At 38.1% G+C, this 26377-nt stretch overlaps 1 protein-coding gene and 1 non-coding gene across 7 annotated transcripts in view; one reads left to right on the top strand and one right to left on the bottom strand.

Moving 5' to 3' along the window:
* KDM6A (lysine demethylase 6A) overlaps positions 1 to 25949 on the bottom strand; it is a 169478-nt gene extending 143529 nt beyond the window's left edge. For 5 of the 6 annotated variants that reach the window (XM_072956580.1, XM_072956581.1, XM_072956583.1 and 2 more), the window contains exons 1-2: positions 25430 to 25949; positions 25149 to 25212 (exon numbers count right to left, since the gene is read on the bottom strand). In XM_072956580.1, the coding sequence (XP_072812681.1) occupies positions 25149 to 25212; positions 25430 to 25590 (225 nt within the window). In that variant the 5' untranslated portion in view covers positions 25591 to 25949. The remainder of the gene's footprint in view (positions 1 to 25148; positions 25213 to 25429) is intronic. The other variant, XM_072956585.1, reaches the window with a different exon arrangement.
* Positions 113 to 187, top strand: TRNAP-AGG (transfer RNA proline (anticodon AGG)). The gene has a single exon. It is a non-coding gene; the product is annotated as a tRNA-Pro (tRNA).
* Positions 25950 to 26377: the final 428 nt, after the last annotated feature.

Below are 26377 nucleotides of genomic sequence, written 5' to 3'. Positions count from 1 at the left end.
CATTTAATTTTTACAAACCTATGAGTTAAGTACTAGCACCCCTATTTTACAGATGAAGAATCTTAGGCTTAGAAGTGTTAAAAGGTTTACTTTACAAGACAATGAGGGCTGGGGAGAGGGTATAGCTCAGTGGTAGAGTGCGCGCCTAGGAAGTACGAGGTCCTGGGTTCAAACCCCGGTACCTCCATTAAAAATAAAGAAGTAAATAAACCTAATTACCCCCCCAAAAAAAGGCAATGAGGGCAGATGATGTTGCAAGGTTTGGGTAAAACACATGGTATACTTATTAACCATAATCATGTATTAATTCACTTTCAGGAAGAAGAAATGTTACAATATTATAACCAATATTTGGTGGTGGGGAGACAGGGTAACAAGCTAATAAGAAAGAAAATTGCTCTTGAAATTTTAGTACCTATTTTAAAAGGCAAATAGTAGGAAGGGTGTTTCTCTCTCAAGTGTCTGAGGGCTTTTGGACCTAGTTAAGTATATTCTTCTGAACAGTCCTTTCCACAGAGTGTTCCTCAACTCTCTCTGTTCAGTAGCTCATTAATTTAGACTCCACAGATATGCAATCGCAGATAATTCCAACTAAACGGAGATTTACCTTAGCATTCTGAAGCACTGTTTTTCCAAAGTATTGTTTTATGGAAAAGAAATTTTCCATTTGTAAAAAATTTGTAAGCTACACAGCAGATCACAATGTAAAACAATTCTTCCCACTGTCATGATGGGGAAAAAAATTTTGACAAACACTGCTCTAAAGGTCTGCCAAAGAGGTAACCTCCATTCCTTTGTTGTATTAGAGAGTGAGACACTCCACTCAGATTTAAGACAACCAAAAGCTTCCACTAGGCAATTTTTAAGCTATGATGCATACCATCTCTTCAAGACCTCCCCATCTTCTTAAAACTGAGTACAGAAAACACAACTGAACCATTTCTTTGGTTAAGGTAAACGTAATTTAACCAAAAAAGTATTAAGAAAAGAAAATTATTACTCTGTACTATTTTAATAAAACAAGGTCATTTAGGAACTCACCTTAAACTACACAGTCTTAAATTGCTTTTATCTCCTTTATTCTTTTTACACAATCACCTGATTCTCTCTACTACACTATCTGGCATCAGCATGCTCTAGCATCTGGCAACTTCTCCCCTAATTCACATCTTCTAACCTGTAGGACAGGAAAGCAAATAAGCAGCCATTCATATCAGACTAGCATCTGAAATAAAAATAAATAAACTCAGTACATGGACTGTGAGACATTTTTTGGCTTAGAGACCTTCCCTTTTGGCTTACCTCGTATTTCAGAAAGTTATGAATGGTAGATAAAGATCCCCCGGACAGTGAAGATGACTTAATAAAAATACAATTAAGGGGGGAAAGGGGGAATTAAAGGGTGACAGTAAAGGTAAAAAATTATTAAATGAAAGCTATTAAAGGGACCACCACACAAGTAAACATAAATGAGAATGAAGAGCTACTGAGAGTTTTAACCATTACAGGACACATTAGCAACAAAATGGATAAATAAGCTCAAACATTTTTATGCTGGAATACTACTCAGCAATAAAACTGAATGATGTAGTGCTACATATGGATGAATAACATGGATGAATCTCAAATGTGTTGTTGAGAAAAAGCAGCCAGACACAAGAGTATACAGGGTTCCATTCTATAAAGTTTTAAAATAAGCAAAACTAATCTATGATAATGAAGATTAAAAGAGTGGTTACCTTTGGGGAAGAGGGTGGAGGTAACAACTGGGAAGGGGCACTAGGTGCTTGAGGAGTGCTATGACTATCCCATTTCCCAATTTGAGGTGGCATTTACAAAATGTGTTCACTTTGTGATAAGTCACTAAACTGCTAGCACACTTACAGTATGTGGATTCAACGGTGTTCATGCTACACTTCAATGAAACAAAGTTTACTTAAAAACAAAAATCATCATGCAAGGGACTTCTAGTTAAAGAATTCAGTTGAACAACTAAGTTTATCTCTGCTCCCTTCCAACACCTCTGAAATAAGAGTAAAGAAATTAAAAGTCACCCTTAAGAACAAATAGAAGTATGGCAGACTGTACTTTCCAACACTGACCACAATAACACTCCCCTCCCACCCCCTCAGACATACTCTTCTGCAGTCTGACCACTGTGCCACTGTCCCATACAGATGACATTTCTGTCCCCTCCCCTAGGATCTGGTTGGGGCTTGTGACTGTTTTGACCAATAGATTACGGCAGAAATGTCACGTTGTGGCTTCTGAGGAAAGATCATAAAAGGACATACAGCTTCCACCTGATTCTCTTATTAACCCAAGCTGCCATGTAACAAGCCCAACTGCCTTAAAGCAACCACGCTGGGAAGGCCACATGTAGGCCTGTGGGTTGACAGCTGCAGCTAGGCCCAGGCTTCTAGCTATCCCTGTCAAGGTGCCACATATATGATGAAGAAGCCACCTTCAAAGTAGATCCTATAGCCCCAGCTGTTGAAGTTTCCCTCTACCATGAGTCATCAGGCCCTAATCATGTGGGGCCAAAATAACAAAACAAAAAGGACATCACTGTTTGCAAATTCCTAACCCACAGAACCTATGAACATTTAATAAAATGGTGATTTGGGGGTGGTTTCTTATAGAGTAAGATAACCAGACCAGAATGGGAGAGGACAGTAAACAAAGCAGATCAATAAACTTTTGAAAGACAAAATGCAGATAAAATGCCAAGTGTCTTAGGTTTCAGACAAGACAGAAACCCATCCAAGCAGTAGAATACTAGACAGGTCCAAGATACAGTAGCAAGAACTGAAGAAAGGAAGATTATGAAAAAAACAGAATGAGAACTAGTTAAATCCCTAGATCTCCTCTAGATCAGGCTGCCAGGGAACTGTCTCTCCCCTATTCTCTCCTCCCCCATACCAACAAAAGGCCAAACATTTAAATCTAGAGATGCTGGATAGAAACAGAAACACCAAGCACAGAAGTGAGGGATGTCACATAGTCCACTTCCCTATTTTGGCTACCAAGGCACTAGGCTAGTAGGCCAGCACCAGGATGGGGGTGACACGAAGTCCCAGAATGCTAGCTGTCCAACAGGCCTAGCAGTCTATACAACCACAGCAATCTGTCAAGGATACACTTAATTAAAAAAAAAAAAAAATCAACTATAAATCAATGTGTTTGACCATACTGCAGCTACATACATGAGAGAGAGAATTAAAACTAAACAAAAGGCCTATTTACTCCTGAAAAAAAAAAAGGAAAGAAAATTTCGTACATTAAAAGGAAAAGTAATCATAGTGAAAAGCACTTGTTTATATAGTCTTCAACACTGATTTAACCCAACATCATAACACTGTGGGAGAATAGGAAAATATGGGGGCAAATGGAGCAGATAGGTGGGAGGTTATCTTCCACTGTGGAAAAATATCTAGCTATCCAGCCTTCTAGCTATCCCTGCCAAGGTGCAACAGATATGATGAAGAAGCCACCTTGAAAGTAGATCCTAAGGGGAGGGTAGAGCTCAAATGGTAGAGCACATGCTTAGCATGCACAAGGTCCTAGGTTCAATCCCCAGTACCTTCTCTAAAAATAAATAAACCTAACTATCTCCCCCACCCCTGCCAAAATAAAATAATTAAATAATACAGTTATAAATATTTTAAAAAGGTAAATATCTAAAACCTTAAAAATCAACAAGCACCAGCATTGGCTATATAAAATATGATGATAAATACTAGAAAAAGGAGCTACAGAAATGGAAAGGGGATGCCTTTGGGAAATAGAAGCATTCTTTTTACTTAAAAGTATACTAGAACTCTACACTTGATGTGAATTATGTATCAATAAAGCTGTCACTAACAAAAAAGGATGAATTAAATTTTAAAAAGAAAAAATACTCTGGGAGCACACAGAGCAATTGGTTCCACTTTTATAGGATAAGGGAAACCTTCATAAAAGGGAAAAAGGGGCCGCTGAAAAAGTACTGAAATAAAAATGACACAAAGTATAGAGGAAGAAATTAAAAAGTTTTATGGGGGCCCAAATGCTGAGGGACATCAGATGCCACTCCAGTCAATAGGAAGAAATCAAAGGTTTTTGAGTAGGTAGTTAGCACTGAGGGGAGTACAGATTTTTCTCTCTGAACAGACCAAAATCTTTAAGTGTTAGACTACTACAAAATCCAAGGAAACCAAGAGGCAGAGAAAAAGAATTATAGCCAAAGTACATATACAGATGTCTTTGAGCATTTGCATTTGTCTCTAATTTTTAAAACAAAGTTATAAACTTGTAATTTTAAACGGTCAAGAAGGGAATGATGGTAAATTTGACTTTAGAACAATGTAAACATTTTACAACCATGTGAATCTTTTAAACGTTACAATGTAAAACATAAAAAAAAAATTACAAGTTAAAAAATCCACCCCTAAAAAAGCCAAAAGCAAATTGAAACAAACAAACCTTACTGTGTAGCCAGTTGATAATATAACCAGACAGAGAATGATTATTTTAAGGAAGTTTAAAACACAGTAATTTGACCAAACATTCCCAGTGGAATATATCCTAAGGGCAAAAAGAACTACAAAAAACCCTCAAGCAACAAAGAGTAACCACACCGTGGTAATGTTGGTATTGTTATTCTAACACCACTAATAACGTGTATAGTCTGTGATAAAAACAATCAGGTAATTATGCTACTGTCTTTGAGAACCAAAATTTTCATCAAGGAAGAAAATTCAGTGACAAAACCACTGCAGTTTGTGTATAAACTGAAAGATCTGCATTAAATCATAATTTTACCTTTAAAATAAAGAATGCAGAGTGACATTAGTGAAAATGGTGGAGCAAGGACCCCCACCAATTCTTCTCCAGTGAGAAAACTAGCAAATATTGTCATAATCAACTTTGTAATAACTCTAGAAGCTAACCAAAAGCTTTCAGAAGTCTGGGAAGGGTTTGCTCAAGAGAAATGGCTGAATCTTGGTAAAAACAGAGAGCTTTGTGGCTTTTTAACTTGCCCTAGTCCCAGTTTCCCTCGCCATCTTCCACAGTAGACTTGAAAACTAACAGCATGGACTTGTGATACAAGCCAGCAGCCTGAAAAGCCAGCAAAGGATGCTGACGCTCCTTCCAAGACTCATTTCCAAGAAATCTGTAATTATTTAACCTGTCTGATGGTTTCCTGAAGACCCCACTTGCAAGGTTCTATTTCACATGACTTGGGGGGCTTGCCCACTACAAAAAAGCCTCTATTCCAGGGACATTTACCAGAAACTATTCCAAGAAATTAATTGTTTGACTTGCTAAAGCAGTGGATAACAGTTGGAACAAACAATAGAATAATCAAAAAACCCTAAAAGGAAAAGTGGAGGAATGAGATGTCCTCCTAATAGCTTTCAAAGGGGCCAACAAATACGAAAAACCTGAGAATCAATGCCGATCACAAACACAGGCTATCACCATACCCAAGAAAGAGCTGAGAAGACCCCTTAACAAAGACTAGGAGACTTATTGGTACTAAGCAATTAAGGAAATCTTTGTCTAATAGTTAGCTACATACTAAGATAAATAAGGAGAGATTTCAGTGGCAATACAAGACAAAGAAGAATACAAACTACAAAATTAGTTCAGAAAGTCACTGTAAACAAAGAAACAACTACTACAACAAACAGCAGAGGGGAAACATTCTGCTTTCCAGAATTGCTACACTGTATTAAAATGTCCAGTTTTCAACCAAAATTTTTAGATCTGTAAAGGAACAAAAAAAGCATGGTCCACCTTTTTGTTCCACAGAACAAAAAGCAATCGATAGAAACTGTGCCAGAGAAAGCCCAGATGATATAGGCTTACTAGACAAGACTTTAAATCAATTATCACAAATATGTTCAAAAATTACAAGAAGCTATGTCCAAAGAACTAAAGTGAAGTATAAGGATAATGTACCAAACAATACAGAATATTGATAAATAGAAATCATATATATATATATATATATATATAAAATAAAGACCAAAAAGAAAGTATAACAACTGAATTTAATAAGTCACTAGAAAGGCTCAACAGCATATTTGAGCAGGCAGAAAGAATCAATGAACTTGAGGATGGATCAGTTGAGATTATTCAGTCAAGGAACAGAAAAAAGAAAGAGAAAAATGAACAGAGCCTCAGAGACCTGGGGATATCATGAAGTGTACCAAAACATGCAAATCAGAAGTCACAGAAGAGTTAAGAAAGGGAAAGAAAGAACATTCCAAGAAATAATGGCTGAAAACTTTCCAAACTTAGTAATTCAAAAAATTAATCTCACAGCCAAAAAGCTCAGTGAACTCCAAATAACTAAACTCAAAACAGATCCACACACAGGCATTACAGTCAAATTCAAAAAAAAAAAAAAAAAAAAAAAAAAAAGACGAAGAATTTTGAAAGCCACAAGAGGTGACTCATCATATATAAAGGATCCTCAATAAAATTAATACCTGATTTCTTCATCAGATACCAAGGAGGCCAGAAGACAACGGGACAACATGTTAAAAGTACTGAAAGGAAAAGATGGTCAACCAACAATTCTATATCCAGCAAAATTATCCTGAAATATGAAGGAGAAATTAAGATATCCCCCTATAAACAAAAAGCAAATCTGCCAGTAGCTGACCTGCACTGCAAGTAATACAAAAGACAGTTATTCATGTTGAAATGAAAGAATACTAGACAATAACTGAAACCCACAAGAAAAAATAAGAGTACCACTAAAGGCTAACTAGCCAGGTATATACAAAAGGGAGTATAAATGCATTTTGGGTTTGTTAAATTAATTTTCTCCTATATGACCTAACATTCAATAAAGCAATAATCATATATCTGTGTTGATGGGAACATAATGCATAAAAATGCAACATGTGACATTAACAGCACAAAGGAGCTATATAGGAGCAAGGTCCTTGCATACTACTGAAATTAAGTGGGTATTAATTAGAACCAGTAGTAAGTTCCCAGGGCAATCACTAAAAAAGATAACATGATAAAATTAACAAAAAGGGAATTAGAATACTATACCAGAAAATAACACACACATAAAAAAAGTTGGAAATGGAGGACTAGAGAATAAAAATGACAGAAGACACATAGAAGACAAATAGTAAAATGGTAGCTTTAAGTCCTATCTTATCAGTAATCACATAAAACATAAATGAATTAAGCACTCTTACAATTAAAAGGCACAGATTGGCAAAATGGATAAAAAGGCAAGATCCAACTATATGCTTCCTAAAAAAGACACACTTTAGATTCAAAGACCAAAATAGGATAAAACTAAAGGGATACAAAAATATGTACCATACAAACAGTAACCAAAACAGAGTTGTTGTGGCTATAGTAATATCAGACAAAATATACTTTGAAACAAGTAATATTAGTAGGCACAAAGAAGAACATGCTATGGCAAATTCACCAAGATGTAACAATTAAAAACAAGTATGCACATTTAACAACAGAACTCAAAATACCTGAAGCAAAAGCTGAATTAAAGAAAAATAGACAATTCAACAGAAATAGTTGCAGACCACAATACTCCACTTACAGTAATCAATGTATCAGCAAAGAATTAGAAGATCTGAAGAACACTATAAACCAGTAAAACCAAAAAATCCATCTATAGAACACTCCCTCCGATAACAGCAGAAAACACATTCTACTGATGTGCACATGGAACATTCTCCAGGATGAATCACAAAGCAAGTCTCCATAAATTTAAAAGGACTGAAATCATAACAGCTATGACCTCTGACCAAAATGGAACAAAATTAGAAATCAATGTAACAAAAAAACTTTGGGAAATTCACAAATTATGGAAATAACACAATCCAAAATAACTAATAGGTCAAGGAAGAATGCACAATGTTTAACCACTGCACATTATGATTAGCATATTAGACAGAAAATAAATCAACTCATTTCTTAACAGAATAAACAGCTAAACTTATTTTAAGAGAAATTCATGTTAAAGGGCCTAAAACTTTTTTTCCAGGTTTTTTGTTTTAAAAAAATTTCAGTTTCTATATAAATTACACTATAACAAGTCAGAAAGAACAAAAAGGACAAAAATCACAGAATTTGAGGTAGAATGAATTATAAAAGCCCCCTCATTTTTAAATTGTAGAATTGTGTTCAGCATGGACATTGAAATTACCGTTATCCTCTGCCTCAGATGCACTGATGCCTCCCAAGTTTTCACTTGCCTATTCAACTGAATAGGGAAACATCTCTATGTACCACCTCTCCTCTTCTAAAATCTTCTGAATCACATTATTTTGAGTGTTGTAAGAATTTCGGAGAAGGATTTTGTTGTTTTGCTGGCCTTAATATGGCAAAAGAAACAGAATATTCTGTTACATCGGTATGTTTGTTATGGGAATCTAAAGAGTAACTGCTATTTGATGGCAAACCAAAACAGTGACATTCTGCTATAACCCAGCTTATCTTTCAGTTTCTCTCTATACGTGTAAATATATACTTTTTTTAAACAATATAACAGAAAGCATTTGATGTCAAAAGTAAGCACTGTAGTTATTTAAACCTTGTCCCCAAAATAATACAGCTATGGGTCAAGCCCTGACACAAGGGAACAGCTTTGCAATGATATGTTATGGTCACCGACTGATACTGTGAAAAGTTAAGATTTCCATGTAAATTTGATTTTTTAAGACTTACTTCATTCAGGTGACATAGTATCTTTAGGTAAAAATTTTCACAATCCAAACCTTGAATTGCTGTAATAGTAAATGAAAGACTTTCAGTTCCACCAAACTGGAGTAGCTTCATTTCTCTCAGGTACTCCCTCTTACAACTAAAAAATCCTGAATATGATAGGACAAATAAGCATAGGAAGTATCTAAAAGGTGAGGAAAAGGCAGCAGACTTCCTAGAGACAACAGGACTTGAGGAATGACAAGGCAGTGAGTTCCCTGGGTTTTCTTACTGCCTCCCATACTTCCAGGACTGGGTGCTACTTCAGAAGCCCCTGATCTAGTATCACCAAAGTCACAGACCAAAAAACCTCCAAAAAGTCTTTTCCTCCTAGGAAAAAGACTAGGGGAAAAGTAGGCTGCCAACAGAAGCCTTTTTAGCAATACCCACCATGCTTCAGCCAAACATCAATGGAAAATACACATGCACACTCATGCAAACTGTCTAGTTTCAGTGAGGCCAAGCACGCAGCAAATCTTCCATACTTCCTTCCTCTCAATTGGGGTGGGGAGCAGGCAGTGCCAATCCGAGTCCACTCCCAGGGTAGTGTTGGCACAACAAAACAAGCAGTTGATCTTCTATTCCCCACACGGAGGGTGATCCAGTTCCCCAGACAGGATGGTATGGAAGAGGCTGAGCAGGAAGCAGATCTTCCTGGCCCTGCAGAACCAGGGCTTCAATACCCCTGCTGGGTTACAGCAAAACTGAAAGAGGAGCTCAACTTTCACACCCTACACCCAGTGGAAACAACTGGTGCTCAGATTCACCCATTTAAGGTAGCATTAGCGGGGTCAAGAGCAAGCTGGGCCACCACTACTACCCAGTAGCAAGGAGACTTAACAAAGCTGTGTGAGGCAGCATTAGTCACTACTACACTTGAAAACACACACAGACACACACACGCACTCACGCATGCCTGGTATCAGCATGAACCAGAGAAGAACTGAAACAGCACCCTACCTGGCATCAACAAGACTGAACAAGGTGGTATGAGTTGGCACCAGTCAGCATTCCACCTTCCCCTCCTCCCCTGGTGTCAGCAGGGAACAGTAGGGAGCTGAACCTTCAAACACACCCAGCAGTAAGATTGAATGAAGAGGTCAAGCAAGATGGAGCAGCCGACAATCCATTTCACACATTCTCTGGGTGCCAGTGATGCCCAGAGGGAGCTGAGCTTCCACCACCCACCACTTGGCATCAACTCAGGGGAAGCGGTACAAAGTAGGGAGCTTCTCCTCCACCCCGCAGCATCAGAGTGGTGTGAGTTAGCCCTCCACTTCTGTCTTGCTGGGAAGCATGACCTATCAGAAAGCTGATCTTACACCTCCCCGACTCAGAGGCAACAAAGTGGTATAAACTGGTGCCCAACTTTTGCCAAGAAGATATCAGTCAGGACAAGGGGGGATGTGAACTTGCATCCATCAGTCTGGACCAAGACAGTATGACTCAGTGCCCTACTTTTACCAGGGTGGTTGTCAGCAGGGCCCAGCCAGAAGCTGAACATATGGAGCCACCCAGTCCTGGCACTACACCTCAGCAAGGAGACTACCTACTATAAAAAAGAATAGGATCCAGAATTCTCATAATATGAAATCCAAAATGTCCAGAGTACAACTGAAAATCACTCACCATACCAAAAGCCAGAAAAGTACAAAGTGAATGAGAGAAAATAATCAACAGATGCAACACTGAGATGAACCAGGTTTTTGAGGAATTACCTCTGATGAAGATTTTAAAGCAGTCAACATAAATGCTTCAACGAGCAATTACAGCTGCTCTTGAAACAAATGAGAAAATGAAAAATCTCAGCAAAGAAAAGTTATTTTAAAAGAATCAAAGGGAAATTATAAAACTAAAAACTACAATAACCAAAATAAAATTCTCTCGATGGGCTCAACAGTAGAATGGAAGTGCTAGACAACAAAGACAGATCAACAAACTATGGTTACCAAAGGGGAAACTGGGGGGGGGGGGGAGATTAGTAGTCTGGGATTAACATATACACACTACTACATATAAAACAGATAAACAAGTGCCTACTGTATAGCATGGGGAACTATGTTTAATATCATGTAATAACCTATAATGGAGAAGAATCTGAAAAATATATATATGTATAATTGAATGACTTTGCTGTACACCTGAAACAACACTGTAAATCAACAATACTTCAACTTGGTGGGGGGGGGGGGAGAACTTAGCCGACCTAAACAAGAAAATAGACTGGCAGGTGTGGGGGATGGACAGAGCCTCAGGGATCCAAGAGCCAAAAACAGAAGAGCTAAGCTTCTTACCAGAGTCCCAGAAGAAGAGAAAGTGGGACTGAAAAAGTATCCTAAGATATAATGGCTAAAAACTTCCAAAATTTAGTGAAACACATTAACCCACAGAAAGAAAAAGATGTAAGAACCTCAACTAAAACAAAACGAAAGACATGCATACCAAAATACATCATTACTTAACTCCTGAAAACTAAAGACAAGGAAAAAACCTTGAAAGCAGCCAGAGAAAAATGATGAATTGCTTCCAGGATTCAAATGACAGCAAATTTCTGATTTGAAACCATACAGAACAGAAGGAAATAGCACATTTTTCACATAGGAAAAGAAAAGAACTGTACCCTGTGAATTCTACATTCAGCAAAAATATCTTTCATGAATGAAGAAAAATAAAGGCAATCTCAGAAAAACTAAGAGAATTTGCTGCTAACAAAGTCACACTGAAAGAATGACTAAAAAAAGTTCTCTAAGTAGAAAGGAAAGTAGAAGGCCAGGACTTCAGGAAGGAAAAAAGAACACTGAGGTAAGCGTAATAAGTGTAATATGAAACAATGCAGAGTTTCATAAATCATATTTGCTGGTTGCTGGTTGAAGCAAAATTTATCACACTATCTGATGCGGTGTTCAACGTTATGTAGAGAAAACACTTAGGAAAATTATATTTTAGAAGAGAGGAAAAGCACCTAAATGGAAGTAAAGGACTGCACTTCACTCGAAGCAGTAAAACATCCAAACCAGAAGATGGTGATAAATTACATATGAATATTGCAATACTAAGGGCAACCACTAAGAATTCTATAGAAAGAGATATACTTAGAAACACTACAAATCAAGATGGAATCAAAAAAAAAAATCTAGATAACCCCTAGGGAAGTAAGAAACAAGAAAGAAATGAGAAATAAGAAACAAAATAATAATAATAAAATAGCAGACTTAAGCCCTAAGATATCAGTAATTACCTTAAGTGTGAAAAGTCTGAATATACCAATTAAAAGAGACTGGAAGAACAGACTTTTAAAAATGATCTAACAATACACTGTCTATCATGGAAATATTAATTCTTTTAAAAAGCAAGAATGGCTACATTACTATCAGGTAAAGTGGACCTCAAAGCAAGTAAAATTACTAATAATTTTAGCAGACCAAGAGAGATATTACATAATGATACAGAGAACCCACCAGAAGACAAGAATCCTAATTATGTACATACCAAAAGACAGAGCCTTAAAGTACAAGCAGAAACTGACAGAGATAAAAGGAAAACAGACAAATCCACAGTTAAAGTTGACGACTTGGTAACACAACAGTCTCAGCAAATGTCACAACTAATAGACAGAAAATCAGCAAGGATATAGAAGAACTGAAGAATACAATCAACCAATAGCATCTAATTGCCATGTACACAACACTCCAACAACAGAAAACACATTCATTCCAAGCACCCATGGATCATCTAGGTCATAAAACAGATGTCAACTAAGAGAATGAAGATTACACAAATTCCCTAATCATAATGGAATCAAGCTAAAAATCAGTAACAGAGTGAAAACAGGAAAATCTCCACATCTCCAAATACTTACTGAATAACACACTAGGAAATATCCAGTGGCTGAAAGAGGAAATTTTAAAATGCATAGAAATGAATGAAAATACAACATATAAGAATATGTGGGACATAATTAAAGTAGTGCTAAAAGGTAAATTTATAGCACCAAATTTTTACATCAGAGAAAAAGGCCTCAAATCAACAATCCAAAAGACATGAACAGAAATTTCACCAAAGAGGTTACACAGATGGAAAATAAGGACATGAAGGATATTCACCATCACTAGCCATTAGGGAAATGCATATTAAAACCACAATGAGCTATCATTACACACCTATCAGAATGCCAAAAATGAAAAAGTAATAACACCAAATGCTGGCAAGGCTGCAACAAGACTAGAACACTGGTGGGAACTGCTGAGGGGAATGTAAGATGGTAGAGCTGCTCTGGAAAACAGTTTGGCAGTTTTTTAATAAAACTAAGCAGGCAACTATTAGCAACTGGCACTCTTGGGCATTTATCCCAGAGAAAATTTATATTCACAAAAACCCCTGTACACAAATGTTCATTGCAGCTTTATTTGCGATAACCAAAGACTAGAAATAATTCAGACATCCTTCAATGGGTAAATGGTTAAAGAAACTGTGGCACATCAATACTATGGAATACTACTCAGCAATAAAAAGGAACAAACTATCGATACATACGACAACTTAGATTAATCTCCAGGGAGTTCTGCTGAGTGAAAAGTGGCAATCCCAAAATGATATATACTGTATGATCCCATTTACATAACATTCTTCAAATGACAAAATTATAGAAATGGAGAACAGATACGTGTTGGTCAGGGGTTAGAAATGGAGCAAGGGGGGTGTTGTTAATATGGCCATAAAGGACAATAGAACAGATAACTGTCATGATAAACAGGTCTATATCTTGACTGTATCAATGTCAATATCCTGGTCATATTGTACTAGATCTATTATTACTTAAAACTGCATGTGAATCTACGATTACCTCCAAATAAACAATTTTTTTAAAAAATCAATAGAAAAAAATTTCCATTTACAGAAATGTATTCATGATACCCAAACTGTGATGTGATTGTCCACTTCTGTAAGGACAACCAAGTCCAACAAAACAAAGCAAAAGCCAAAAAACACACATCAGATTTGTAAGGACTCCAGCTTTCCTTTTAGCTAGTCAGGACCCAGCTACCCCTTTTCATAGAATTATGACTATTTAAGAGTTGGATTATCATTACAGATAACTTAACAGTAAAAGTTATCCTTTGATATCTGAATGCTATCTACAATATCCAAGCCAAGTAGTGTCAATGGGCAAACGTGAACACTTTCAATGACAGACGACCCACCTCCTATCTACCCATTTATCATCTTTGAAAAAGTTTCTTTTAAGAGTTATAGCCTGAATCTGGAGAGAAGAGAAGGAGGGACAGATTAGGAATTTGGGATCAACAGATACACACTATTATATATACAACAAATAAACAATAAGGACCTACTATATAGCACAGGGAACTATATTCAATTTCTTGTAATGAGTTGTAATGGAAAAGAGTCTGAAAAATATGTATATATGTATGTAAGTATATGTATAACTGAATCACTTTGCTGGACACCTGAAACTAACACTGTAAACTGACTACACTTCAATAAAAAATAAGAATTTTTTTTAAGAGTTATACCCTGAGTCTAACTTACAAACTCCAAATCTATCTTTTTAACAGATAGGCTAATAATGAAAATATAATCATAGATATATACAAACATACATACACATACATACATACATACACACACACAGAGCAAAATTCAACAGGAAAAGTTTACATTCAATAAATCAGGAAGTGCCTCAACTAAAGTAGGCAACAAACCCTAAAACATGGGTCTTCGGTTTTCTGATCCACTGTTCTTCCCAGTATACAGTCTCCCAATCAAACCAGCATTTTGAGCACCCAGGCTGAAGAAACAATACTAAAGCCTGTTAACAATCTTAATGGGGCCATGTGCTTACAGCTATTTTTCCAGTTAGAGCAATACATTTGCTAGGGATCAGTCCACATTCTCTTCCCCTAGAATCCTTATAATCAATAGAGGAGAGTTTGAGAGAATATGTGAAGTGGTCATAGAACACCACAAAACTGGATGGTAAATCCATGCCATCTAAGCATAACGAATCCAATGGTTCTAAAGCTTTTTTTCTCCTCAACATAATCCTATCATTAATACCTTTACCCAAGAATAAAGTAAACTAAACTGAAAATAATGGAGTACACAGTTGGGCTTCAAAGTGATCCACACACTCCCCAAAATCATACACAAAATGTATACAGCTACATTGACCCTCAAAGGGTTAGTGACCTCAAAAAAGTAAAGTGCCATTGTTCTAACTCCACCACCAGTCAATCTATAATGGAAATAAAAATATTCTGCTATAAGCTAATAACACACCAAGCCCTGTACTATTTTTGACTAATCAAGAACACAAGTTTACCTATTTTTCCTTTTCTATAATAAAAAGCAAGAATAAATCAAGAAGGTGAATGACTTCTGCAAATACAAGATATTAAATAGTATAAACTATGGCTACTTCTTTCAACATTCAGGGAGTAAATTAAATTAGTATTCCAGCAGCCTGACAATCAGTCACACCAATAAAACCAAAATATAAAGGCAAAATTTGCCAATTACTCCAACTGACAGTTCACAGCATATAAAACTAAGCAACTGCTATCTTAGGAAAACACATGTGAACATATTTTCAATTAAAACTTTTGCATGTTGAAGAATTTCTTCCTTAAATACCATGTATAAAAGGAGAAATAGAACCTCAAAATCAAAATAACTTAATCACTCAAACCAATCCCCTCACCAACATCTCACTACTTGAATGACAGAGAACTCTCACACCTAAGACAATTCAATACAAAAACAATACTTTCATATGGTAAGAAGCAAAATTAACACAGCATTATCACAATTTGTATACCGTACGATCTCATTTGTGTGGGAAAAAATACAACAGAATATGCTTGTCTATGTGTTGAAATATGAAGTTACCCAGTAAACCTTTTATCAGTGGCTGCCTGAGAACAGGAACCAAATAACTGGGAGATGACGTGGGAGGAAGATTTTCTTTTCACTGTAAAATCCTTTACGTAACTTTTCAATTTTGTACTATGTACAAGTATACCTATCCAAAAACACTGTACGAAGGTATTTCAAAAGTCAAAGATAGGATCATGGCTGTGATTAGAATGGTAGCAGTAAGGATGGAGAAAAACAAGCAGATTTGAAACTTAAGAGGTAGAAATGTCAAGATATGGTGATTAGCAGAACTTGATAGATTAAGAAAAAGAAAAGTTAAAAAAACTAAGGTTTCTGGCAAGGGAAGCAATAAGAGCCATTTACTAAGATAAGGGACGTCAAAAGACAACGATAAATTCAGTTTGCATATGTTCAGTTTAAGGTGTTTTCAAAAATACCCAGGTAAACTAATCGAGTAGCAGTCAAGTATATATGCAAGCAAGGAGCAGAGTGAGTAAAGAAGGATCTAGAATAGAATCTCCTTGCAAAGGAAACTGAGATGTGGTCAGAGACACAGAAGGAATGCCACAGTAGCCAGATGTTAGGAAAGTCAAGGAAGGGCGTTTTCAAGAGATCTCAAATCTGCCTATCTTTCCCCTCATTCTTAAATCACAGCATCATTTTTTTAAAATGTCTTTTCCAAGATGATAATAACATATTATCTTGTACTGAACACCTTCCACACCAAGCCCAATGCCAGGCACTTTACATACCTTTTTCTCCCAACACAAAATGCAGTAGCCTGTCAGAAATCTATTACCCACTTCCATTTTATAGATGAGAAAACTAAGCCTCTGCAAGGTAAAATAAGTTGCCCAAAGATCATACATCTAGTAAGTGGCAGAAACAGAATTCAACTCTAAAAATCCATGCAGTGCTATCTATCCATCAATACTTCACAACTAGGTTCCTTTCCCCTCCATTTCATCCCTCTCACTGTAGTCAGTAATAGTCCCAGAAAATCTACTTTTGGTCATGTCACTTCCCCTGATTGCAGAGTTGAGTTCAATGACTTCCCAAAACATCCTATGGCCTTACAGTGATGGGAACCTTCAACTACCTCCTCCCAATCCTTCTAAGACCTCCCAATCCTACTAAGACACTCTACCCTTTATCCACACTAAACTATTCACAACTCCTCTAACACCAGTGATCGTCTCACCTTCAACTCTCTGCCCTCTTTTTCCTCTTGCTAAAACTTCTACTCATGTTTCATAACTAAGACCAACCAAAATGTCACATCTTTGTACCACTTCTCTAACCCACTTCTCCAATCTAAACTAACTGCTCCAACATGATGGGAATTTGTGTGTATAAACTACCCACAGTCAGAAGTTTTAAATGTTGTAATTGCTCCAGCATTTGAGAGCTCACAGCATTTTGCATATATCTTGTTTACTGTACTTAACTACATCACATGATCACTCAGTCTGTCCATCTCTCTCCACAGACTGCAGGGACAGAGGCCAGGTCTTATTTGCTGCCCCAGGACTTGGCACAGTCCCTCACTCACAGTGCTTCAGCACACGTTTCACGAATCAATCAAGCAAAGTAAAAGCTTTTCTAGTTCTCATTCTGATACCTGAAATCAAAAACCTACGTTTAATTACTGTATCCTAAAAACAAATTTCCTCTAAGTATACAAACTATCCACACAGACTTAAGCAACTAAGATTCATAAGGTTTTTAGGAAAAGTTATCTCTTCTGTCACATATTGTGTAATATTCTATTACAGAATTCTACCACAGTATTAAAATACAAACAAACTCACACATATTCAGCTAAGTATCCGTTTTCTACTCAATTCCCAAGCAACTAATCCTTAACTTCCATACGGGAAAAAAAAAAATCAAGGCCCATGGATATTTGATATTAAGAAGTTATTTTATGTGTAATTAGGGCATTGTGGCTATGTTCCGGAGACCAACTGAAATATCTATGGATTAAATGATATGACTGATATCTGAGATTTCCTTCAAAATAATGGCAGCGAGGGGCAAAACACAGATGAAACAAGACTGGTTATGAGTTGAAAATTGTTGAAGCTGGGTAATGATCAGTGATGGTTGGTTGTTTTATTTTCTCTGCTTTTGAAAATATTGGAAACTTTCTATATATAATAAATAGTTTTTTTTTAAAAGAAAGGAGCCAAAGAACATAATGTAATAGACCTACAGTCTGAAAACAATCCTTTATCTAAAAAGGTTTCTTCCATTGTTCTAAATTAAAATAAATTAGATGACCTTATATAATACTCTTAACTATAACAAAGCCCAATCTTCTTCCTGAGAATAAGGTTAGCAATAGCATCTTTTATTTATTCTAACACAGACAAAATACTACCACAGATGAAACTACAAAAATCAAGAACGCATTCACAACAGAATGACAAATCTTAGCAATCTAGAGAAGAGAAAAGGCAGAATAAAAGGAAGAAATGGGTAAGAGAAAATAAATAAAAGCTTATAGAAGATAGTGGCAAACAGCCCATAATTTTGGCTAAGAAACGTAAAACTGTCTAAATAAGGGATTATATCCACTTTTCCAGGTTATAGTTTTTAATTAGGTCCCAAATGTCAGCCCGGGCCAAATCAGACCCCAAAATAAAGTCATCAATTAAAGAGATGGTAAAGATCAAAATGAAGAATGAGTACAACAACTATATCAAAGCCACCTAAATAAAATACAAAGAAATAGGACCAATAAGGTATACATCTCTACTTCATTTACTCCTATCCCCACTGAAGGACCATAAAGATCAGAAGTATCCCAACTTCACAACAAGGCCTTTACAGGTATCTCTAACTACACATACAGTAGTATAAAATCCATGTTTTAATTCTGGTATACTATCAGTGTGCTTATTTTATTATTTTTAAAGCAATGCACGTCTATGGTTTAAAAATAAACAAACAAACAAAAAAAACCCACAGCAGTATAGAAATCTAGTTTAAAACCTCCTCCTCTTCTCCTCACACTAGAGCTGTGTTGTACTCCAAGATAATCATTACTTAACTACTTCTTGAGCATCCTTCCAAAACTTGTCAAGAGAATTTCTTAAATTGACCCATGAACACTCAACTCATTCAAGGATCCCAAGTTAGGAACTCATAACAAAGGTAAATATTACTACAAAATGAGATCAGAGAGGGACAGAACACACAGGCAGGTGATCCTCTGAACATCTGCTAAGAACAAAATTCTGATTTCAAATCATGTCTTCCTAAACAAAATTAAAAGATTCCGTGTTAATAACTAAATCAAGAAACACCATCTCCAGGAAACACAATCAAGAAACAATTCCCATCCTGGTAATAAGAGACTGAGGCCCAATCTACAGTAGTACTTTGAAACTCAATTTACAAAGGACTCAAGAGTAAACTAATTAACTGAAAACAGGGGTCCAGAAAAGCAAGTAGTATTTTGCAGGAGCCCTCAATGTCTTGCCCACCTTCAGCACCACCCACTTAGGGAAAGAAGGTGCAAGATCATAAAAGTCCCCAGGTATGAGGAGCTAAGAGGCAGGCCTTTGTCTTCTGGGGTCTGGTGTTCCAAGTGCATAATTTGTTGAAACGTATACCTAGATAAATGGAATATGCTGTTTGTAAATTAAGCTAGCCCAGAAGCCACTGTGCAATTATCTCACAAATGTGAATACCCGCCATTTAACTCATGTATTATAAAAATTTAATGAAATAATTTGAGTTTTAAATGTCTGACTCAGAATGTGTTACATAATACAAATTCTCATTAAATATTTCAAGAAAAAGTAAAATAAAATACATCAGAATACGGTGAGTCTCATGCGCTTTAGTTAATTTTAACTTAGCAACTATGAGTTAACTTTTGAAGTTAATTCTAATAATCTAAAATCCAGAGGCTGTTAGTTAACTTTTGAAATTCCCAAATCAGGAATACACAGTCCAGTAAAGTTAAATCTAAAAATGAGAAACAGGAGGAGGACAGGACAACACTCCACAAAGGCAATGCTTCTCCTGCCTTTACATTAGTCAGCCCTGAAATGTGTCGGGTAGCACAAGGGGTGTTAAAAGTAAATTCTCACCAGTGAAATGAATGATGTTCAAGTTAATGTGGCTTGGCTAGAAGGCATCACCACCTCTGCATGAACAGAGTCTAAGAATCAGCAAATCCAGGATCTCGAAACTCTCCAGAGGGCACATATCATCTAGAAGTCCCACGCAGCTCTGCGTTCCTCTACTGACCAGGTGATTCTGGGGCTAATGCCTACTGCTGCTAACACACTGCTACATGTGCCACCTTGCCAGCAAGGTCCTTGTTGACCGCCTACAAAGACAAAGAGCTGGGACTTTGTCAAGCTTCACAAACAGGTTCCTGTGCTTTTGCGCATGCTTGCTGAACAATGTTCTTATGAGTGACAGAAAAAAGAAAGAGCCTTTCTAACTTGTAAATTATTAAATCGATCTTTCTCATAAACTTTCAGGATACTTTACACTTTTCTCCTGCCACTGAAGTTTCTGTTAGTCGTCCTTATACTTACCTCACCCTTTTAAGGAACTGTAAGTTTTCAGTGCAGAAGTGCAGACAAGGCATATCTATGTTATCTTCATATTCCCTGCACAGGCTTGCACTCTGGGTACTCAAATATTTGTTGCTCTAATTCACTGTCAACAAATTTCAAGTCAATATGGGAAACTGATACACTTACATATGAAGCTTCAGTATGAGTACATAAGACTATCATTTATGCATTCATTAAATAAACTCCACTAATTAACTAGTCTACAGAAAAATACATGTGAGTCCTAAATAACCTAACCACCATTTCAATTCTTAGACAATCTGATGGTATTTCTGTAACATAAATTAGCTCTCAATACCACATTCCAAAAATATTAATAATGCACAGTGTTATAAGTCATTAACATCAATTTCAAAGAGCTCAAAGCATCACAATGAATTTCCAAATAAAAATAAACTTAACCAAAAAAAGCCCTTTTCAAATCTGCAAAATGATACTGGTATTACATAAATAAAAACTAAACGTTACATAACCACATCAGAAAAAGGCTTTTTTTACTCTGTAGCTAGCCTAGCACTGAACCTTCACTTTGGTTTAAAGCGTATGGCCCATCATTCCACTTTACCACCTACATCACAAAAAATCATCCCTCAGCCAGTTTTTCTTAACAACCTAAAATATATAGAGGTGGCAATCGAATGTGTTCCCTAGTCACTTGAATTTGTAACTGATTCTACAGAAAGAGCTATCCAGTGGGGGGAAAAAGTCAGAACTTAAAAAGAGCACGTTTATATATTCCTGCAATTATAATGTGCGGCCAGATAAGCAAGCATTTTCTATAATCTCTTACTATAGCTTTATCACCAGGAATGTATCAAAGTTTTAGGAAATGTGTAGTAGCAGCATGAGACTTTGTCCAGGTAAATAATAACAGCTGCAATTGTTTACAACTCTCCAAACTAGAAAATAGTTTTTAAGATGCATTAAATTAAAGACCTAATTTTCAAACACAAAGCAGGACATTATTCTGTAGTTACTTTTGTAACCCACACACTAACCTCCTTTAACACTAGAAATGAATATATCCCTCACCAGCAAATAAAACACACACATAATATAAAATAATTTTAAACATCATCAACATCCAAATATTATAGTATAGAAAAGCTACCTCTACAAGTGACCTAGTAATTTTCCCTTACCGTCTACATGCAAGCAAACCAAATTTGGGAAAATATATGCCTTAATGGACCTAAAACTGCTTCCATTTCCCCAAAATTTTAAATTCTAACTATTTTAATACTAATTATCTCCGAGGAAAAGAAAGCACATACATTTTAAAGTGGTAAATAATCCATACCTACTTCTAGATACTCTACATAATCTTTCTATTGATTAGCAGAATTTCAAAAAAAAAATCCAGTAAGAATATTTAATACAAACTTTAAAATATAGTTACTTCAAAATGAACAACTATGTATTTTAGCAATAATTCCCTGACAAAGATCCCCCAACTCTGTAGCATTATATTATCACTATAAATGCAAATGTATAGTATTACTACATTCATGCTATATATTATATTACATTAAACTTTAACTCAAATCTGTATCAACTGAAAATAAGATTAAACCAAAAAGATTTTCAAAAATGTACTGAAAGTCACCATAGTTAATTTCTGTTAAAATGTTTTACTTAATTACTTATCAGTAACTGCACTATAATTTTAAAAAATAAGAATCTTGAATTATTATGTCACCAAAAGATTAATGGCAGCATTACTTTGAAGAGGAAAGTGGTCAAGATCATGCGACACTTCAGGAACTGTGATTAAGCAACCACTTGCTGATTACAATCTTTTAAAGATAAAGGTATTACAACAAAATAATATATCATATTAGTAATTATTTAAAATTAAAAACTCTTAAGCATTGTATATCAAATGGCAATCATACAACCAAAAATTCTTTCAATGACTCTAATTTATATTAATCTTACAAAAACATTCAGAGACTAAAAGAAATCAGCAGTTTGGACAAAGTATTCTGACACCTAAAAAAAAGAACATACAAGTTTCTGGACAAGTAAGAGATACTTACTATATGTTTTAAACTTTCCAAAAGCTTTTAAGAGTTAACTTTTTTAAAACCTCCTAATTTAAATTTTAAAACTTGAAAGAGGATCCAATAACATAGGAATAAGAATTTTTGAAAACAAGTAGTAATAGCTACGCTTCTATCAGAAAGAAAAAAGTTACACAAATTGCAGACTAAATTTGTTTGGAGGGGGAGGGGTGGGTAATGACAAAAATCATAGCTAAAAAGAGAATCCTAGAGTTATTCAGTTCCAGCATCTGCCCTTAGGTAAGTACCCTTAACCTACCCAAACAAAGAAAAGCCAACTCTTGTTTTGAAGACTTTCAGAGAATAAGAATTCTGAAAACCAACACAGTTCAACATTCCACAAAAAAAACATGCTGTTTACCAGGACTGTTCAAAAGATGGATGAAATTAAATAATTCAATACTTCCTATAGCAGGAATCCGGCTCATTCATTCTATTCAGAATCTAATTCAAACACCCGGTCCGAGGTTATATAATATCATCCAGCTTTGCATTACACATCTCACTGGTATGTTCAGGCTCACAAGGATGCAACCAAGAAGTGCATGAGGTTTCAGGCACAAGCTCCCGAGTGTTTTATTTTAATGTTAAGTCTTATGAGTCTTGACCTAAACAGGTAGGACCTCTCAAGTACGGGGTCAGGAGTAATGAAGAATATTTTTCTTTAGCTCAACAAAATACTTAGCACTTTATCAAATTACCTGGTATTTTATGAGGCCTTAATTCTTCCGCAAAACATAATGAAGCTTCACTACTTTCTCATTTATAAGACGTTACTGTACTTGTGAAAGTAATGCACACTTTCACAAAAAATACTTGAAAATGTTCAGTCCTTTTACTATTTAAACTCAATTATGCATAATAACTACCGGGTTCAATGTTATAATCTGAAATACAATGTTAAGCACGATCCACTGTGAATCTATCTAAATACAAGCAATCTGAGACATGGAATCAACTAGCATTTTACACATTATCCACATTAAACATCAGATTCCATTTATTTCTTCATTACCATAACCAAAAGCAACAGATTTAGCCAAACTTTTCCAAATGTATTATCTTTGCAGTTTTACCAGCCCCCATTAGACTGGCAACAGTCACTTCAAAATAAAGTAATGCTCCTTAAATTTTATTAAGTTAAATTAAATATTTTGCTTGCCTTTTGGAATGACAACTTTGACAGTAACCGAGCACTTTTTAATAAAATATTTTAAATACTGAGGTTGCAAAACAAAAAAACTCAAGGCTTAAGCCATTTATGCTTAAATCATTTCAGACGTAGTCACTATTCATTTTCCCGGCAATAATTTTAAGGAAGCCAATTAATACCTACACAAAGTTTAATTCAACTTTTCTCTGTCAGTCAAAGGAACTGGGCTTACTGAAAAAGATTATGGCTGTTTAGCTTTCTGGTCATTATTTGTGTCCGAAACCCCATATACTTAAGTTACTTTGAAACAAAAACAGAAGTGTAATTGCAGATAAAAGAAACGAGCGGCTCTTCTAAACCAAACTACAGACAAAAATTCAGGACAACTAAATTTTTAAAAATCTCAACTTAAGAATAAAATGCTAGGCTTTAGTCATTTCTAACTTCCTTCTCAACTGCAACAATAAAACTAAGTGTCAAATGCAAAGCTAATGATTTCAGCTAGAAAAGAAAATGCCTAATGGATGCAACACCTATCGCGCACGGTGCAAGTTTCAGGGTCCCAATAAAGAAGCAAGCATACAATAAACATTTCGATCAGATTTTGGTCAAGAGACACAAACTGATGCAGGCAGATCGAGACTCCACAGCCTTTGTTCAATAGCTTACGGATGGGTAACCAAATGTGCTACAGGTTGATAAGCATTTACCAGGCTTATGAATGCTGCTTCCGAGCCTGAGAAAGGTACCAGAATTCCAGGCGCAAATAATCGTGGGTAATTTTTATTAAACACCACCGAGCTACACACTCTAAAGGAGAGGCCTATTCTTCGCTACTATTTATTTCCATGTTTACCTCTCCTCCCTCCCCCAAACCCCCCCCTTCACTTTCTCCTCCCACCCTGTCCCGCCATCTTGGGCCGATAGGAGCAGCCATTACTTAACTAAATGACAGTGCCAAGAACTTTCCACACAAATAAACAGAGACTACACCCCGAATTCCCCCCTGGCCTCCACTGTCAGACACACAGGAAACCGAGGCTCCAAGAAGAAAACACATTCACAGATAACTGTAGGGTTTCTATGGCCGAAAGACCGAAAAAAGTAAACAAGTCACCTAACTTCAGGTAAAACACAGACCTATCGAGATGCCTGTCAACGGCCCAATGCAAACTCTTCACCGCCCTAAACTACGTGCAACTTCCCCCTTCTGGGAGCGGGGACACAAGAAAGCCCCAAACGTTTGGTTACCAGTAGACTTCACGAGCAGCCTGCCTGGAGAAAAAGAATAAAAACCACAGGAGGCAAGTTAAGTCGGAAATGCGGGGACATCGGCACACATTTACGATCCCTTGACTCTTTAACAGGCAGCTCGGGGAGTTCATCGGTCGACCCCCCACAAAAGCCATAAAATAACAGGCAATTTTGTCCACCCGGTTCAGCTCGGCCCCAAAGCGCTGCCGTCTCTGTTCCTCCAGCTACGAGAGGAGAGGGCGATTTCGCAAGGGAGCCAGAGAGGCATCTAGGGGTGGGGGAAGAGCAGCGGCAGGAAATAGTTTTCCGGAAGCCCCTCGGCCATCGTTCGCGGCCACAATGAGCGCCGGCCCGGCTGCGGAGCCGCGGAGCCCGGGGCGAGTGGGGCGCCGGCCAGGGAGACCGTGTCCGCGCTCCGGCCCGCGGCTGCCTTACCTTGCCCAGTAGGGCCTTCGTCCTGGCGCCATCTTCATGAAACCTCACGAATCCGAAGAGGCGGCTGTGGGGAGAGACACAAGCGGCCCGTTAAAGCTCCGGCAGCACCATCGACCCATCCCTGCCCGAGCCCGAGGCCCCGGCGGCGGCTACAGCACCCCGAGCGCGAAGCCGAGGTGCCCGCCCCGCCGCCGCCGCCAGAGGCGAGCGGCGCTCGGGCCTCCCGGGAGAGCGGCGCCAGCCGGTCCGGAGCCGACCCGGCGGGTGACGGCGGCCCGTACCTGTCCAGTCCTCCGAGCGCCTCCCTCTCCTCGGCTGTCAGGCTCGGGGACGCCTCCTCGCTCTCGCCGCTCGCTTTTCCCGCCGCCATTTTCTTTTCCTCATCACCGAAAGCGGCGGCGGCGGCGGCAGCGGTAGCGAGCGACACTCCGCAGGATTTCATGGAAACGCAGCGAATTCACAACTCCAACGCCGACACCCCCCCCGGGCCGGGACCCGCAACGACGCCCCCAATCTCCGCGCGGGACCGGCACACCAACTTTATCGCCGCCTCCTCCTCCGCCGCGGGCGGCAGCGACGAAAAATCCCAACGCGGCGGCGGTAAAGGCGGCGGCGGCAGGGGCTGCGGAGCCCCCGAGTCGGCAGCGGCGGCGGCTCGGCTGTAGGGTCACATCGCGGGGGCGGGCGAGGGGCAGCTACGGACGGGGACGACGGGAATGGCCGGAGCGCGCGGGGCTGGGGGACACAGGGGGGAATTCGTTGGAGACACAAACTTCCCCGGCACCAGCACAAAGTTGTTGTAATTGTGTCACACAGCGAACCCCACGCCGCCGCCGTGACCCCCCCTCCCCGCCCGGCCGGGACAGCCAATCGACGCGGCAGTCTCGCCTCACGTGACCTTTGTTGACTCACGTCAGCCGTGGCTCCACTCAACTTGCTAGCTGCCCGGGCCCCGCCCACCGAAGCCGCCACCGACGGGGAGCGGGACGCACGCCAGTTCTGGCCGGTGGTTGGCTGCCGGGCCTGTCTGTCGGGGGGAAGGGTTGTCACCGAGAGGGAGCAGCCGGTTTGGTTGTGCCAGTTAAATACACTGGGGCAGAGAATGGAGGGTCCGGGCTGTGTCACCTCGGGAGCCGTGGCGGGCTTGGGAGGGGGAGGGGAGCAGTAGGGAAGGGCGAGGTCTGGCACCGCCCGCGGCGGGAGCGAGCCGTGACCAAGGACGCCATGGA

The sequence above is a fragment of the Vicugna pacos genome, chromosome X (assembly GCF_048564905.1).
Source record: "Vicugna pacos chromosome X, VicPac4, whole genome shotgun sequence".
NCBI classification, from domain to species: domain Eukaryota; kingdom Metazoa; phylum Chordata; class Mammalia; order Artiodactyla; family Camelidae; genus Vicugna; species Vicugna pacos.
This window is presented reverse-complemented; position numbering and strand designations above follow the sequence as displayed.